Consider the following 15816-nt stretch of genomic DNA (forward strand, 5'->3'; position numbering starts at 1 on the left):
CACAAAAGACAAAAATATACAATTAACTTAAGTCACACCCAACAGATATTTTAACCCATATGCTGTAATTGAAAAGTGAAAAAGGAAACATGTTTCAGCTCTTTCTATGTTTTGGTTTTTAAAACAGTTTTTATAACTTAATAGACTTTAGATGATAAATTGATTGATAAGTGAAGGAAAAATGTTTTTAAAACAAACAAAAAAAGGAAAAGTAAATCAAACAAACCCTGAATTTTCTTAATCTTGAAAATAGAAAAACTTAATTGACTAAAAAACTTGAAGGACCATGGCCTAAACTCTACTTCCATGGGTTAAAATATGTTAATTTCAAATATTCAAGGTCACCTTTTGCTTTGGTACTCTACTTCCATGATGGTTTACTCACTCAAGCTACATACTCCAAGTCACTTGTTAGTTGTTACATTCTACTAATTAACATAACGTTTTTTCAATCTCTATTAAATTGGATATAGAATCTGGTAGTGGTAGGTTTTCGGAGCTCAATCATCTTTGCTAAGGGTACAACACTATATACAAGCATATATCAGATCATACAGCTAGCCTCATCGATATAAACTAAGTGTCCTTGCATAGTTTTAGCTAGACCAGCATTAGGGGAAAAAAATTAACTTATTTTCACGCTTAATAACTTATATATGTAGTTAATTTGTATTATCATAACTCTGTACGTTAATAACTATTTTATTTTTATCATTGTAATTTAATAACTATTTTATGTAAGTTAAGAAGCTCTAGAGGTTTTGATTAAAAGTCTTGCAACTTCTCTCAGGTCTAAACGCCAGATCGATCTTTTGTGACATTTCATAGATATCCTACGGTACTCCATTACGTTTCTAAATTATGGCTTTCTAGCAGTGAACATGTTACATTATCTGGTTTGATCCTCAAATTTTAAGTATGAGTGGCGAAATCACTTATAAAACAGGAGGCTAAATTACTGAATAGCAACAATGCTTTTTCCAGCCAGTTCCTTGTGTTAATTATGTTGTAGTGTTTTTTCTTACAAATTAAATAAGGAAAATGACCCTTGAAACGATGTCACTATCCTAAAAACACTTGGCTTCAAAATCTTCAGTACAAAGTTGTTTCCAGCTCAGAAAACATTGCTTTTTTGTGAGGCTTGCACACAAGAAAGCATAATGGCCCAGTGGATTTTAAGCCTCAAACCAATGCCACACCAAAACACAACTCAACAACCAAAATAATAGTGATTTGAAATCAGGAAAAGGACATATAAGGGCAAAAAAAATGTTTATCCAAGACTAAGAACCACACAAAACCAGAGTCGTTAACTTTCTTTCTCTGCTTCGACTAGCTAATTAGAAACATGACCCTAAACTTCTTAGGGTTGATTTTCTTTCCCTTGCTAGTGCCTGCCTTGCTTATCATCAACAATGCTCTGGCAAGTGATCCAGATATCATATATGACTATGTTTCACCACAGAATAGCAGTGTCAATGGAAGCTTCTTTACTTACACTGGATTAAGAGGAGTCCTTCATCAAATTCCTCAATCTTTCAAGGCAACAAAAGTAACCCTGGTTGAATTTCCTGCTCTCAATGGACAAAGTATATCATATGCACTATTTCAGTACCCTGCTGGTAGCATCAACCCTCCTCACATCCACCCCCGTGCCGCCGAGTTTCTGTTCCTTGTAAGTGGCTCCCTGCAAGTAGGATTTGTTGACACTACTCGCACACTTTACACACAAAACCTTCAATCAGGTGATATGTTCATATTTCCTAAAGGGTTGATACATTATCAGTATAATCCACAATCAGTTCCAGCCACTGCTATATCTGCTTTTGGAAGTGCAAATGCAGGAACGGTTTCAATACCTCATTCTATTTTTAGTACGGGAATTGATGATGTAATCCTTGCCAAGGCTTTCAAGACTGATACTTATACAGTGAAGAAGATTAGATCTGGCCTAAACAAACCTTAGAATTGCAAGCTAAGCTTTCATGTACTACTTCCTTCTAGTCTCTAAATAAAGTTCCTGTAGCTTCTGCATGTGTGAATATTAGCAAGAAATCTAAAAACCTTCATGTTTTCATAATTAACTTAACTTGGTCAAGTAGGGGCTGTGAATTGTATTATGCCACTGAATTTTCACACCCTGTCCCCAAGTGTGCTTAAACAGCGAAAATTTCAAGCATTTCCTTGTATGAATACACAAATAAAATAGAAATAAACAAGCCAAAGGTGGTGAAGATCCACGTATTAAGACAGATACTCGCGGGTAGCATTATGAAATATCAATCAGCACAAAATCATCATAGCCATATAATTAATTTGCTTGGAATCTTGTCTTCCAACAGATCCATGATCTACGCAGATGCCTGACAGCCTCTGACAAATTGAGGTATGTCGATTTGTTTAATTATATATATAGATAGATAGATTAATCATTATTTAATTATGTTAAATTTTCATGAGTTTAGGAAGAAAAGGAAAATATAAATATTATTTACACGGTGCACATGTTATACTTAGGTTTGTATACGAAAATATAACAAGAAATAAAAAGATCAGATATGGGGAGGCATTTGGGATCCAAGATCACTGAGTGGGTCTAAATCAATCAATCTAAGGAAAGTTAAAATGGAATGGAGTCAAATTGTCGAAAGATAGGATAGAATAGAACAGAGTTAATCTACAAAAAAGAACACCTAAAATGAAATTAATTTGCATTAAAAATGTTGAAATAGAAACATAAAGTGATACAAAAGTTTAAGACTGATATTGACAGGGCAAAAAAATTGCAAATGGGAGCAAATAAAAATACAAAATATGGTTTAATTAGTGCAAGATCCATCTATGGACTCAACACATCAGAAGGAAGAAACTATTTTCAACTAATGCTATGATCTTTTTAGGAGAAACTAATACTATGTTGGTATTATAGGGATATAGGTAGGAAAAATATTATTTGTGGTGCATATAAAATACATTTATATCTTCTAAAAGAATTACATTTATACAGTACTTATTTATATAGTCTTAGGGTTGTATAGTTAAAAAAATGTAAACAAGATCAATAAATACAACAAGGTATAAAAAAAATAACATAAAAAATAAACTATAAATAATAACATTGATTACGCCATTACAGTAATTAAGCTAAACAATAAGCGCAATATGCGGGTCAATCCAAACACTAAAGGACGTTAACAATTTGCTAATCAAACAAACTTTACCCGGTCAAAAAGTCCCATGTATTACTATGATTATCATATATAATATTAAACTTGGGATACTTATATTGAAGTCTATCCGGCATGTCTATCCAACTTTGCAAGCATGCACATGGCAACAACGAATATTAATTCTTGAATTAGTACTATGATACTCTCTATTTTTGTTTTAGTCATTTTCTTAACAGATACTAAGTCATCATTTGTACTGTTCTCTGTTTGTTGGTCCTGAAAATGAAAGTTTTATGATAGATTATGTTTTTCATTATTACACAATGGGAATGTCTTGGCTCTTATGCCGTCCCAAGGTATGACCAAGTAAGTCAAATTGTGAATGCCCTTTAAAAAAAACAAGGACATGCAACACTCTGCTATGTAACATGGGTCCCCCAATAATTGAATCTAGAAAAAGGAATGTCACAAAATTTGTAGTTTCGCAGAGAACATAATATTAAGGTTGCAAATTTTGATGTTTGCCAATAGCACAACCACCTATGAAAAATAGGAGTGGATCTGCACATAAGATGTTACTGGAATTTATTGCTGGCATTTTAACAACAATGGTTGGGGCCTTACTCTATTGCCTCTTCTGGAGAAAGGTCATTCCATTTCTTAAGCAACGAAAGACTTTGAAAGGTGAGTGAGATGCAGTTGTAAAAACAAACAAAAAATGAAAAATCATCAACCAAGTAAGTCTAGTAGTAATTGAGGTCTAAACAAACTCAGAAATTCTTACAAATTCTAGTATTTCATTCACCTAAGGTGACACTGAATCTTTGAAGTTTTTTTTTTTCATTGTTGCAGGAAAGGAACATGATAAAATATCATTAAGGTATTTTGATTTTAAGGAACTAGAGAGAGCAACCAAAAATTTTAGCCAAGATTGCTTGCTAGGTTCTGGTGCATTTGGAAATGTCTACAAAGGAACCTTTGACTTAGAAGGAACACTAGCCATTAAGAGAGCTCATTCTGAATCATTCTCAAGTGTGGAAGAATTCAGAAATGGTTAGCCCCAATGAAAGATAATTCTGCCTGTTTGACTCATGCCAATTCTCCTCACAACTCCCATCATGGTTTTAAAATCGCAATTGTGGTCGCAAATATATTGCGGTTTTTTATCTCCAATCATAATGCAACATCATCTGCCTGCAGTTTTGATAATTGCAATGCAACTGCGACTGTGACCACAATTGTATTTTAAAACCATGACTCCCACAGAAAAGAAAATTCAATTTATTATTCTTGACTATTATTTCTTTTTTCTTGGCAGAAGTTAGGCTCCTCTCAGCTGTAAGGCACAGGAATCTTATTGGTTTGATTGGATATTGTGAAGAACCAGGTGACTATGACTGACAAAAGTTCCCTCTTGATTGTGCAGTTAAATGGAGTAAAAAAAATTCAGACATCAGTTGATGTTCTTGATATCGATGATATTCATTGTAAAAGCACATTGCTTTGGTAGTTTATATATGCAACAGCAATTCTCAGTGTTGAGAGGGAGTTATTCCAATACAGTTTTATGCTAACTTGGCCTAATTATGCCTTGATCAGAACGACATGGAGCCAAAATCCTAGTCTATGAATATGTTCCAAACGGTTCACTGCTTGAGTACATCATGGGTAAGTTTATTGTTTATCCTTCTTAAACCAGACTATAGTCAAAGCTATTATGTGTAAGCTCAAGGATTTTCTTTTCCCCGCTAGATATTAAAAAAACATAGAGCACTTTTGATTAAAAAGGATTTAAACCATGAATAGAGAACTCATGATTAGCTCCTATCTTTGATTTTTGACACTACTAATGTATGGCTATGAATGTTGATTTTTTGTAGGAAACGAAACGAGCTTAACTTGGAAGCAAAGACTAAACATAGCAATAGGAGCAGCAAGAGGTTCACCCTTTAAATGCTAGTCCCCAGTTGATTTAACCAGAAATCCTCTAATTAAAATAGAATTGTTTGGTACATTTTGTTGTAGGCATAGCTTATTTGCATGAAGGGGTGAAACCAAGCATTATTCACCGTGACATCAAACCAAGTAACATCCTATTAGCGGAAGGTTTTGAGGCTAAGGTCTCAGATTTTGGGCTAGTAAGATCAGGGCCAACTGGTGATCAGTCACATGTCAGCAGCCAGATTAAAGGGACACCAGGGTACCTTGACCCTGCCTATTGTTTAAGCTTTCATTTGACCAAATTCAGCGACGTTTATAGCTTCGGTATCATACTTTTGCAACTTGTTTCAGCTAGACCTGTGGTGGATTCCACTGTAAACCAAAGTAATCAACATATTATTGACTGGGTAAGCAATGCATAAAGCCCCTAATCTTCCATTCCAAAGATTTCATTTATGTTATTGTCCTATTTGGTAAATGATAATAAACTAAGATGATTTTTTTTTCATTATCATGCTATTGATACGGAATATACATCGGTTTTGCCACCTTTGATGGTGTCTCCCTTCATAATCACATTTTCTCCATCTATAAGGCTCTAATCTGAAACCTTGTTTTAGAGGACTGAGCCAATACCACTCAAACCAATGATTTATTAGTATTAAACTAAGATGATCACTATGGTTTGTTTACTTCATTACAATAGATTAGTATGTCATGCAGGCAAGGCCAAGCTTAGAGAAGTGTAGTGTTGAAGAAATCATAGATGCAAATCTACTATGTCAAAGTGAGCCATGCAACATGGAAGTTATGCTAAAGATGGGGCAACTTGGTTTAAGATGTGTGGTTGAAGAACCAAAACATCGCCCAACAATGAGCCAGGTGTGTCAAGAACTAGAGCAAGCCCTCTACTCAGCTAATGATAGCTTCAATAACAAGAAATCTTCAAAGGGATTCCTTACACCAATTGGCTCATCCCAACAATCAACAAAGTCGGAGACTCGGCGATCAGTTGAATCATACGATTGTTCACAAAGCTTTGTTAGTATTGACAGTGTTGGATTACAGAAATTTCATGTTGATATGGATAGTTTCTCCTTTAAGAGCACAGACTTAAGGTGCTTAGAAAATAATAGTATTAGTATTGACATGGATAGAGTATAACAGTACTAGCTTTGGCATTGACAAGAACAATTTGAGGAGAATACAAGAGAAATGAGATCATATGTAAGATATGACCTTAAGTGAATCACATTCATCACTCTTTTTCCTATATTGAATTTAGAATTCAGGGGTAAACATAGCCGGGGATGGAGAAAAGGAGATAAACAGAGCAATTTCTTTGTGTATTTTCTAATCTCAGTTTTTTGCTTTTTTTTTTTTTTTTTATATTCCTTTCTTTCAACTGTTTTTAGAAGGTTTCTTCCAACTTTGGTGAACATAGGTCGTGGAACTGGAAAAGAAAGAATCATATAAAAAAAACACATAAATGAGTCAAAATGAGAATAGAAAAGGAACGAAGAAATTGCTCATTTAGGTAATAATTTATCAAACAAAATTTAGAATTAAAGTTTAGACAAAATGTAAATTACTAAATTATTTTAATTACACTTTTGGTTTCTTTAATTTGGATTCTGAGCAATTTTGATAGCCTACATTTTTTTCAAGCCAATTAAGTGTCTTAATTTTTAAAATTAAATATATTTTATTTTTCTATCGATTTTCATCCTTGAAGCTGTTCAATTTTCATTTTCTACTTCAATATAAAAATTCAATCAATTTTTAAACCTTTTATTCAAAATTTATCTATTAAAGCATCATATTTCATCTAAAACAAATGACATATCTTAAAAGCTTTCCTTTAAAAATGATAATTTCACATACTAGAAAATCTTTCAAATTTAACTTTCAATTTTTTTTATTTCTAAACTTTTAAAATTACTTTACGTCTTAATTATTCATAAAAAACAAAGTATTTGATTAAAAAAAGAAGCTGAAAGTTTTCATTAAAACAAAATTGACGAATGAATAAAGTTTCTTAATCTTGAAAATAGAAAAACTAAAGGACCAAAATCTCATAGTCCAAAATAAAGGGACAAAAAATGTAATTAATAAATATAATTTAGTGAGACCATTTAAAAATTAAATCGTAAAGATTTATCAACTAATTCAGAGCTCCTTGATAACAATTGCAACAATAACTAAATTTTCCTATCAACGTATTGTTTTACTTTCCTTACCGCGTATTATGCCACGTATTCTTCATCTCAAGTCAAAAGATTAATTCAATCATCAAATCCAGTTATATTAAATTTAAAATAGAAAGAAAAAAAAAAAAAAGCATTACTGTGTGAAGAAACACGTGGTACTTCCACCTAAAAATTGCAAAGATAGTGTGCCCACCTCTTCCGTACCTACCATTAGATCCAAAATTCATATTTATCATCCTTTTGTATCAAACATAAACCAAAAGAAATAAGGATAGCAAGCAATACGAACTTTGGATACTTATCTATATAGTTTTCCTATTGCGTGCAACAAACTAACTGTGCATTCAAAGGAGTGTACGAAAAACTTACAGAAATCACTCCACTGGACGAGAAAAATATGAGATGCAATGCAAACATGATTCCCTCTTAATGATGAAATATTAAAGGTCACCTTTGGCTTTGGTACTCTACTTCCATGATGCTTTACTCACGCAAGCTACATACCCCAAGTCACTTGTTACATTGTACTAATTGAACGAACATTTTTTCAATCTCTGTTAAATTGGATATACAATCTGGTGGATCACCAGAGCTCAATGTCTGCTAAGGGTACAACACTAAATAGAAGCATAACAGATCATACAGCCAGCTTCATCAACCTGAACTAAGTTTCCATAGGTGCAGCACAGGGAGCCAAAGTTCTAGAAGGTAGGGGAACACCACCTCCTCTCACCGATAAAGGAGGACCTCTTACTGAGCTGGCTCTGCTGACAAGATTGGAGTCAAGAAATACAACTACAACTGTGATGTCATCATGGAAATGCCGGCGGACACCACGGTCAATTTTCTTCAAATCAGAGTACCTCATCTCTCTCTTTTTTGCTGCTTCTTGCAACGCAGCTTTGATGAGCCTCCGAGCAATTCCCTGCAAGATATAAAGCATGTAATGCCAGCATCTATCTTTTATACTTTGGTGCTACTATTTAAAGTGTTTGATCTCTAAGAATATCTTTTTTTTCTCGTTAAAATTGTGCATTGTAAGCAATTTAAAACACTTCTGCATATCTATAAAATAAATAACAGTCACTCATTTTAACATCCAAGACTGTAACCAGTAGCATTTACATGAGGAGAGCATTTTAGCATGACCTATACGAAATTATGAAAACAGTAATGACTTATTAGTGCATGGAAAAGTGAGATAAGAAACTTAAAGCACTAAATGCTCTCACAGAGTACATGAATGAAGTCATGAATCAACTCATTTTAAACTTAATGAAATGATTAGGGGCATGTAAATTATGACTGAACAAAACTACAGTAACTAAGCAATAAAAAATATAAAGCAATAGAAACAACCATATAATACATTTATCTTACATTGTGTGGGTTGTTTTGAACTATATCAACGGCATCCTGATTGCTAAGGTGTTCCCAAAGACCATCAGAAGCAAATATGAGAAATTGATCATGCTGTTGAAGTTCATGGACAGAAATTGATGGGTCAGAGCTCAAAATGGGCCTCTTAAAACCTTCCCGCACACGAAACTTAGCATACAACGGTTCCTTGTTAAATTCAGCCTTTTTTAGGTATACATCGCCAATGGATCTAGAAATCTGCCACACAAAAATTTCATTACTAAGTTGTATTATACATGATAAGTTTAAGGTAATGTTTGGTCTAGCTTTTTTTTTCTCCAAAAAAGAAGAAATTTGGCCAACACATTTTATAAAAAACTCTTAAAAATTTAAGTATATTAATTTTTATAAAGAAAAAGGGAAAACGGGTTGCATTTTAAAAAAGGCTAGGTGAAGGAGCTTTTAGAAAAAGTTGGCTTCTCTGTTTTGCTCCGCTCCCCACTCTCTCTCCCTTGCTCTCTCCCTCTCCTCTCTTTCCCCGTTCTCCTTTTCATGTCTCTCTTCCTCTATCCCCTGTTATGAATTTTAGCAATAACTATCATCCTCCACAACTTTATGCAATGAGATCATTTTCTTCTACTTAGCCTCCTAGAGAGTTTCTATTCACATGTTTTTCTAAGGGTGCTCCTAGGTCCGACTTGCAAAGGGGACTAATTGCTCTTTGAGCTGATGTCTGTTCTCTAGTGGTCTTCTTTGAAGCTTTTGGAGGATTCTTGATCCTCCTGTTTTGTTCTCTTTCATTTCTTAATGCATTCTTTCCATTGGAAGTATAAGGCTTTAATGGAAAATAGACAAACCATATCTGACTGATAATTGTATGACACGATATACTAAATAAAAAAAATTAAAACTAAAACCAGTTAGTATTCCTAGTTCACTCTACCAAACAAGATCAAGTACTAGTACAAATCCAGTTCAACAAGACTAGTAACATAGCATATTTTTAACACATGAATTATCCTAATATTCTAGCACTCTTCTTTAAGCTAAAGCTTACAAGGCTTTTACAAATAAACATTTAAAGACAACATCTAAAAATATAAGCTGGGTCCAAAATGAAACTTGGAAAGACAACTCAGAAAAATCTCCATCATAAACACAGTTAAAGAGATCCTGGAGAGGTGATACACAACAATGAGCATGGTTAGAAAGATAGCTTGACAAAATAGCTGGAAGACGCACAACCATAAAAGCTATTGCAATGTTGTATGGCCATAGACAAGATGGAAGAGAACCAGCAAGAATAACATCAAATTTGAATTCAGAAGACAAAACCCATCTAAACATGTCCGGAAAGTGGAAAACTGATTCAGTCTTGAATTCGCTCAAAAACTACTATAATTGACTCAATCAATAGCTTGCTGCAAGAAGAAATTACAGTAACAACACAACTGCAGAACTAAACAGTAGACAAAATTTAGCGACTAAATAAGCTCTAAATATCCCTAAAAGAGACAAACAGAAGGTACTCCCAACCACCCCCCCCCCCCCCCCAAAAAAAAAAAGAACTTACTTATACCTCTCAGGATGTTTGTACATTTTAAAAATAACTTAAGATCACATTGTCACAATTCCTAACTAATTTGATAGAAATAGATTCATTAGCACAGAGGGTAAATAGATACCCAGTGCTTATATCTCAATAAAAATGGTTCAACTAATGAAAGGAGATGCTTATACCCAAAGATTAAAAACCCTTTTTCCAATTATATGACTAGCAATGTTGAGACAATATTTCCTGTCCTTGGCATGAAAATCAAATTTTCAATCTCATCAATAAATTAAAAATCATTTTATATATTATATTTTTAAATGGCTTAAAAAAATTAAATTACTGAAAATATGTAGTCTAATAACACATCCCATCAAGTTTTTGATAAACTAAAAACAATAAATTAAATTTTCCTATTTCAAAAGCAAAAGGACAGAAGAATTTGGGAAAGATGTGGATTGCCTTTTATTTAAAAAAAAAAGAAAGAGAAAAATAAAACACCAAGATTCACATGTAAAACTTACCTGTATCAGACCCTTCACCCGCCATACATTGTGCTTTAGAACCACAATTTTTGAGTCATCCGGATGCAAAGAATGCATCTCTTGTCTCACAGATTCTATGGCCACATTATGCTCTGACGAAAGCTGGATCGCCAAAACCTCCCCAGTTGCTCTGACCACCCGGCCAAGCACAGCACGGGAATCACCAAGGTTAGCAATATAGAGGATACCACCACAAATCACACCAACCAAACAACAAGATCCCACAGCAGCAATTTGGGGATTCATGGGCCACTGTTTGGTAACCACTGACAAAAAACCTTCTTCTGTGGCTTGGTATGCCTTCCGAATAACCTCCATAGACATGGACTTCTGCTCAGATGCAAATCCTTAAAAAAATACACGCACACAAGTCAATACAAATGTTCACAAGCAACATTGAGTAATGAGCATAACTAAAAGGACGAAAATTATATACATCTGTACTGTTCTCCAATCAGAATTGGAGTTTACCTTGGTAATATGCATAACCCTTTAATGCAAAACTTTACTACGTAGACTATCAAGATGATTCTCCAATTCTGTTTGGAGAACAGAACCTATAGAATTATATCTAAGTTTTGTCCAACTGAAATTCATAGGTGCTCCTAGAGCAAGACAATATTCTTGCTCCATACTACTGAAAATGTACCACATCAATCTTTGGGGGCATCAACATCGCCACTTTAACTACATTCTATGTAGCTGCTATAGCCAAACAACCTGATGTGATACACATTCAACAGCGTAGAACGCCTGCAAATCTCTCTACGACATGAAGGGTCATCATAATAACAACTAAAAAAGCCATTACGTTTTAGATGTTGGAAGAGATGATCACAGACGTAGCGCGACGTCTCAGGCCCACCGTGTCCATCATACACACCAACAAAGGTCCCATAAGGGCCAGTGTCAAGCATGCTGAGAGGACCAGACTCAATCTGGCTCTGATCCTCGAGCAAGTTGTTGGCCTGGACAACAGCCATTGAGTATTCACCAAACAAGTGCTGCCCGGTATCCTTGTACCACAGCAGCCCTTCCTTCCGCCCGGAAACCTCGGAACCCTTGCCGTCGGAGGAGGATCCTCTTCGCCGCCAGCAGGCAGTCAGAAAGTCCATCAGCCTTGATAGCATCCCTCATTTCACCCCAAAACAACCTCCTATTCCTTCACATCCACAAATGGATGCTCCAACCCCCTCCCCCCACAAACCCTCCCTCACCTATTAGTATTATATAACTAAATAACTAATAATAAACACACATATTCTATTGTTACCAATCAATTTCAAATCAAAGTCCAAACACTAAAATCCAAGAAATTCAAGCGTTGAATTTCAGTGAAAACAGCACCTGGAAAACATAAACAACAAAAAAATTAACAAGAGGAGAAATAAAATACTAATAAAAAAGTAATAGAACAGCAGAGAGTTGTTGGAAAGAGCAATACTAGGTTGCAGAGGAACGGTTATGTGATGCAACAGCGTTAGATCTACAGATCCAAGAAAGGGAAGTGTGTGGTGATAATAGGGTTTTTGTGTTTTGTTGACGCGTTTTTGTGATAGGGGAAGAAGAAGAAGAAGAAGAGGTTTGGGATAATTGAAGAAAGAAAAAGGTGTTAATGATGATCAGTCATCGGTGGGAGTGAGTGACCTCAAAACTGAATACGCTTTCCTTTTCTTTTCTATTCTATTTTTTTTTTTCTTTCTTTCTATTATCTTCTCTACTCTGCTGGTCTTTCTCGACACACCGAAGAAAAAGGGGTCATCTACACCAACTAACTCTCTCGCTCAATTTTGTGAATATTATTACACTCTCATCAATTTCTTTTTCTTTTCTTTTCTGTTTTATGGTCATTGCCAATTTTGTTCTGCTTTTTTTTTTTTTAGTTTTGTTGTTGGAGAAATTTAATTAGAGTCATAATCTATGGGATCGACTCAGCATGACTGGAACGAAGGTTTTAGTTTACTGGCGTGGTAACGATCATTGGAGTAATGATGATGCAAATGTCCATTGAAATAGTTAATGAGATAATTAAGTGTGTGCTGACTTTTAATGGAAATTGTAGCGTTTGAGAATGGGAGGAAATTGAGATTCGATGTGTTGATAAGGAAAACAATCAAATACTATGAGCTGGTTTTGCTAGTGGTTCAATTAAGATATACTTGACATCACATTTATTTTTTATTTTGGGATGTTAAATTCATCATTTAATCATCTTTTTGTATTAATTTACTCATTTGGGTTTGATTTTCCATCCTCGAATTTCCGGGTTTTTTTTGTCGTGTTAAAGCATAATATATTTATTTTTTTGGTAAGGTAAAGCATAATTTGATATGCATGAAATATCAGTTTGGTAATATTTGTATATTCTCTCTTGAATGCAATCTCAATTAAAGGAAAAGTATTTTAGAAATAATTTTATTAAATAGGGTAAAATTGCCGAGAGAAAAAATGGGGTAAAATTAATTAAGATTTATTTATTTTTTCACTAGCATACATGATTTTTTTTATATTCAAGATCGTATGTGTATTAAAATTGATATAAATATATTTTAAAATTATACAAGAATATGAGTTATTTAATTACTTTTTTATTGTTTTTTAAATTATAACAAAAATTAACACATATAATTTTGATAATATATAATTGTATAGTTTAACAAATGAATCAATTTTTCTCAGAAAAAAAAAACAAATGAATCGATTAAAATCACAAACAATATAATTCTACATTTTCTTTGAAATTTAACTAGTCATAGTTATATATTTTTTAAAAAAAAAAACTAGTTAGAGTTATAGGTTCGTCTTAGCATAATCGGAATGAAAGTTTTAATGTGGTAACGACCATCGAAGTAATGATGATCAAACTGTCTATTGAAATAATTAATGAGATATTTAAGTGCATGCTGACTTTTAAAGGAAATTAAGGAGGATGGAAAAAAGGAAATTAAGATGTTATTAAGTGTAAGCTGGTTTTGCTCTTGGTTTAATAAAGATATACTTGAAATCACTTTTTTTTTTAAGGTGAAATCACTTTTTTGGATGAAAAATTGACCATTTAATAACAATTTATATATATATATATATATATATATATATATATATATATGGAATCAAATCACATAAATATAACTTTAATAATTATTATATTATTTTTATAACTTGATATAAATTATAATTTTTATTAATAAAAACGTTGAATTATATTTATATATTATTAATATTGTTTGTGTCAAATTTTGTCATAATTAAATAACAATAAAAAAATAATTAAGTGATTTTTATTTTAGTATATTTTCAAATATTTATATTAAGTTGATTTTAATTTATATAAAAGAGATAGTAAATAATTTTTTATTAATATGAAATTTTACATATGTGATTTATGTGAAAAAAAATTTAATCTAACGATAAATCTTAAAAAAATATTAATCATTTAAAAATTATAAAATAATATAATAATTATTAAAATTATGCTGATATAATATATAATATTATTTCTCATATATATTATCAAGTAAGATGAGTATCTTATGATGAGAGATGTTAATAATTGTCATCCAATCCAAATAGATGATTTAGATTTATTAAATAACTCACTTAAAAATTCATTAAAATTTCACTTACATCATTAAATGTCTAAAAAAATTCAATTAACACAATCTTAAAATATTTTAATTATTATTAATCAATTACCATTTATATCATAATTGTCATTGTTCTTGTAACTACTACCATCATCATTAGCATCTCTTATATTTTTCTTTTGGTGTGTCCAGAAGAGAAAAAGAGTAAACATCATTTTCCCCCCTAAAAAGTACGGACACTCTTCAGAACGTGTGTACTCCTTTTCTGTATATTAACACTTCAGTCTTGTGTTACTGCTGAACATTGAAATGTGGCTTTACTTTTGATACGAGGTTGTACTTCTACTTTGAAATTTCTTGTTTTTCCATTAAATGCTTGAAATCCAAACATCAGAGCATATTGAAAAATATCGGGAATATCATATACAAGCAAGAATATCATATCCAAACATCCTAAAAGAGTTCATCATGTGCAAAGACGGATCTAAAAATTCATCAAAGAGGGGACTAGATTTTTTTTTACAAATTATTCAAATATTAAATTTATTAAGTAATTATTCAATATTCGTAATTTTCACATAAATATTTACTATTAATGTTATGTGTGGGATTAGAGATAAGATCTATTATTAATAGGAAATTATCAAATTAACAACTATTTTCTTATTATTTTCTCCTATTAATATTTTTTATTTAATTTTTCTTTTTTTTTCTTATATACGTAAAGAAAGTGTTGAGGGAGGGGGGTTAGGACCTCTACCTACCCCTCTTGAAGATGTCCCTGGTCACATGATAATCCTTGATGAAAAACTTATATAAATCAAAGTGCAAGTTTTTCATTAAGCGATGGATGAAAAAACATCATATTGGATGCTGGATATTTCATGAAAACCTTTGGACACATGATTAGTTATGTAGCACTTTGGACACTATTTTCTTAAAAACATTGGACATAAGTCCACTTATGTGCTTTCGATGCAAGATCAACAATTTTTTGCATATAAGTTAAAAGCATTGTACCTTTTTATGCAATGGATGCATAACATTTCCTACATAACTTATCACTTCATCAAAGTTTAGTATCTTTGTTATCATTATAACTATGAAATCTTTGAGAGGTTAAACATCTTTCATGCCTTTGATTCCTACATGTCACTCGCAAATTTGTCATTGATTAGGGTTGATGCGGTGGAGGATCGAAAGGTATTGAGGATTGAGAAGCAATTTGCACACTCTCCAGGTCATTGATTTGGCCAACACAAAAAAAAAAAAAAATATGAGCATATCATTTGCCATCTCGTCTTAACTAACATTATGTTATAGTAAATGTTATAAATTGACGATCAATAGATGGAGATTTTCTTGTAGGATAAAAATTGCATAATTTTAAAAAAATGAGACAACAAATGTTTGTAATTAAAAATTTGGGGATCAAAATTACAAATTTGATATTAC

General features: G+C 32.6%; 3 protein-coding genes across 3 annotated transcripts; 2 read left to right on the forward strand and 1 right to left on the reverse strand.

Annotated features, from left to right (window-relative positions):
• The first annotated feature begins 1330 nt into the window (after positions 1-1330).
• Positions 1331-2039, forward strand: LOC100814820 (putative germin-like protein 9-2). The gene has a single exon (NM_001317690.2). It carries the CDS (start codon positions 1349-1351, stop codon positions 1964-1966), a length of 618 nt encoding a protein of 205 aa, NP_001304619.2. The 5' UTR covers positions 1331-1348; the 3' UTR covers positions 1967-2039.
• A 357-nt stretch (positions 2040-2396) lies between these two features.
• On the forward strand, positions 2397-6373 carry LOC100817470 (probable serine/threonine-protein kinase PBL23). Its single transcript, XM_006574596.4, has 7 exons — positions 2397-3854; positions 4023-4223; positions 4489-4557; positions 4770-4838; positions 5051-5110; positions 5196-5518; positions 5835-6373. Exons 1-7 carry the CDS (start codon positions 3713-3715, stop codon positions 6273-6275), a joined length of 1305 nt encoding a protein of 434 aa, XP_006574659.1. The 5' UTR covers positions 2397-3712; the 3' UTR covers positions 6276-6373.
• Positions 6374-7719: 1346 nt separating this feature from the next.
• LOC100777920 (probable protein phosphatase 2C 46) lies at positions 7720-12759 on the reverse strand. The gene is made up of 5 exons (XM_003520084.5): positions 12222-12759; positions 11589-12124; positions 10757-11124; positions 8702-8938; positions 7720-8246 (listed from the first exon to the last, which is right to left on the reverse strand). Exons 2-5 carry the CDS (start codon positions 11905-11907, stop codon positions 7986-7988), a joined length of 1185 nt encoding a protein of 394 aa, XP_003520132.1. The 5' UTR covers positions 11908-12124; positions 12222-12759; the 3' UTR covers positions 7720-7985.
• Positions 12760-15816: the final 3057 nt, after the last annotated feature.

This window comes from Glycine max, chromosome 2 (genome assembly GCF_000004515.6).
Source record: "Glycine max cultivar Williams 82 chromosome 2, Glycine_max_v4.0, whole genome shotgun sequence".
NCBI classification, from domain to species: Eukaryota; Viridiplantae; Streptophyta; class Magnoliopsida; order Fabales; family Fabaceae; genus Glycine; species Glycine max.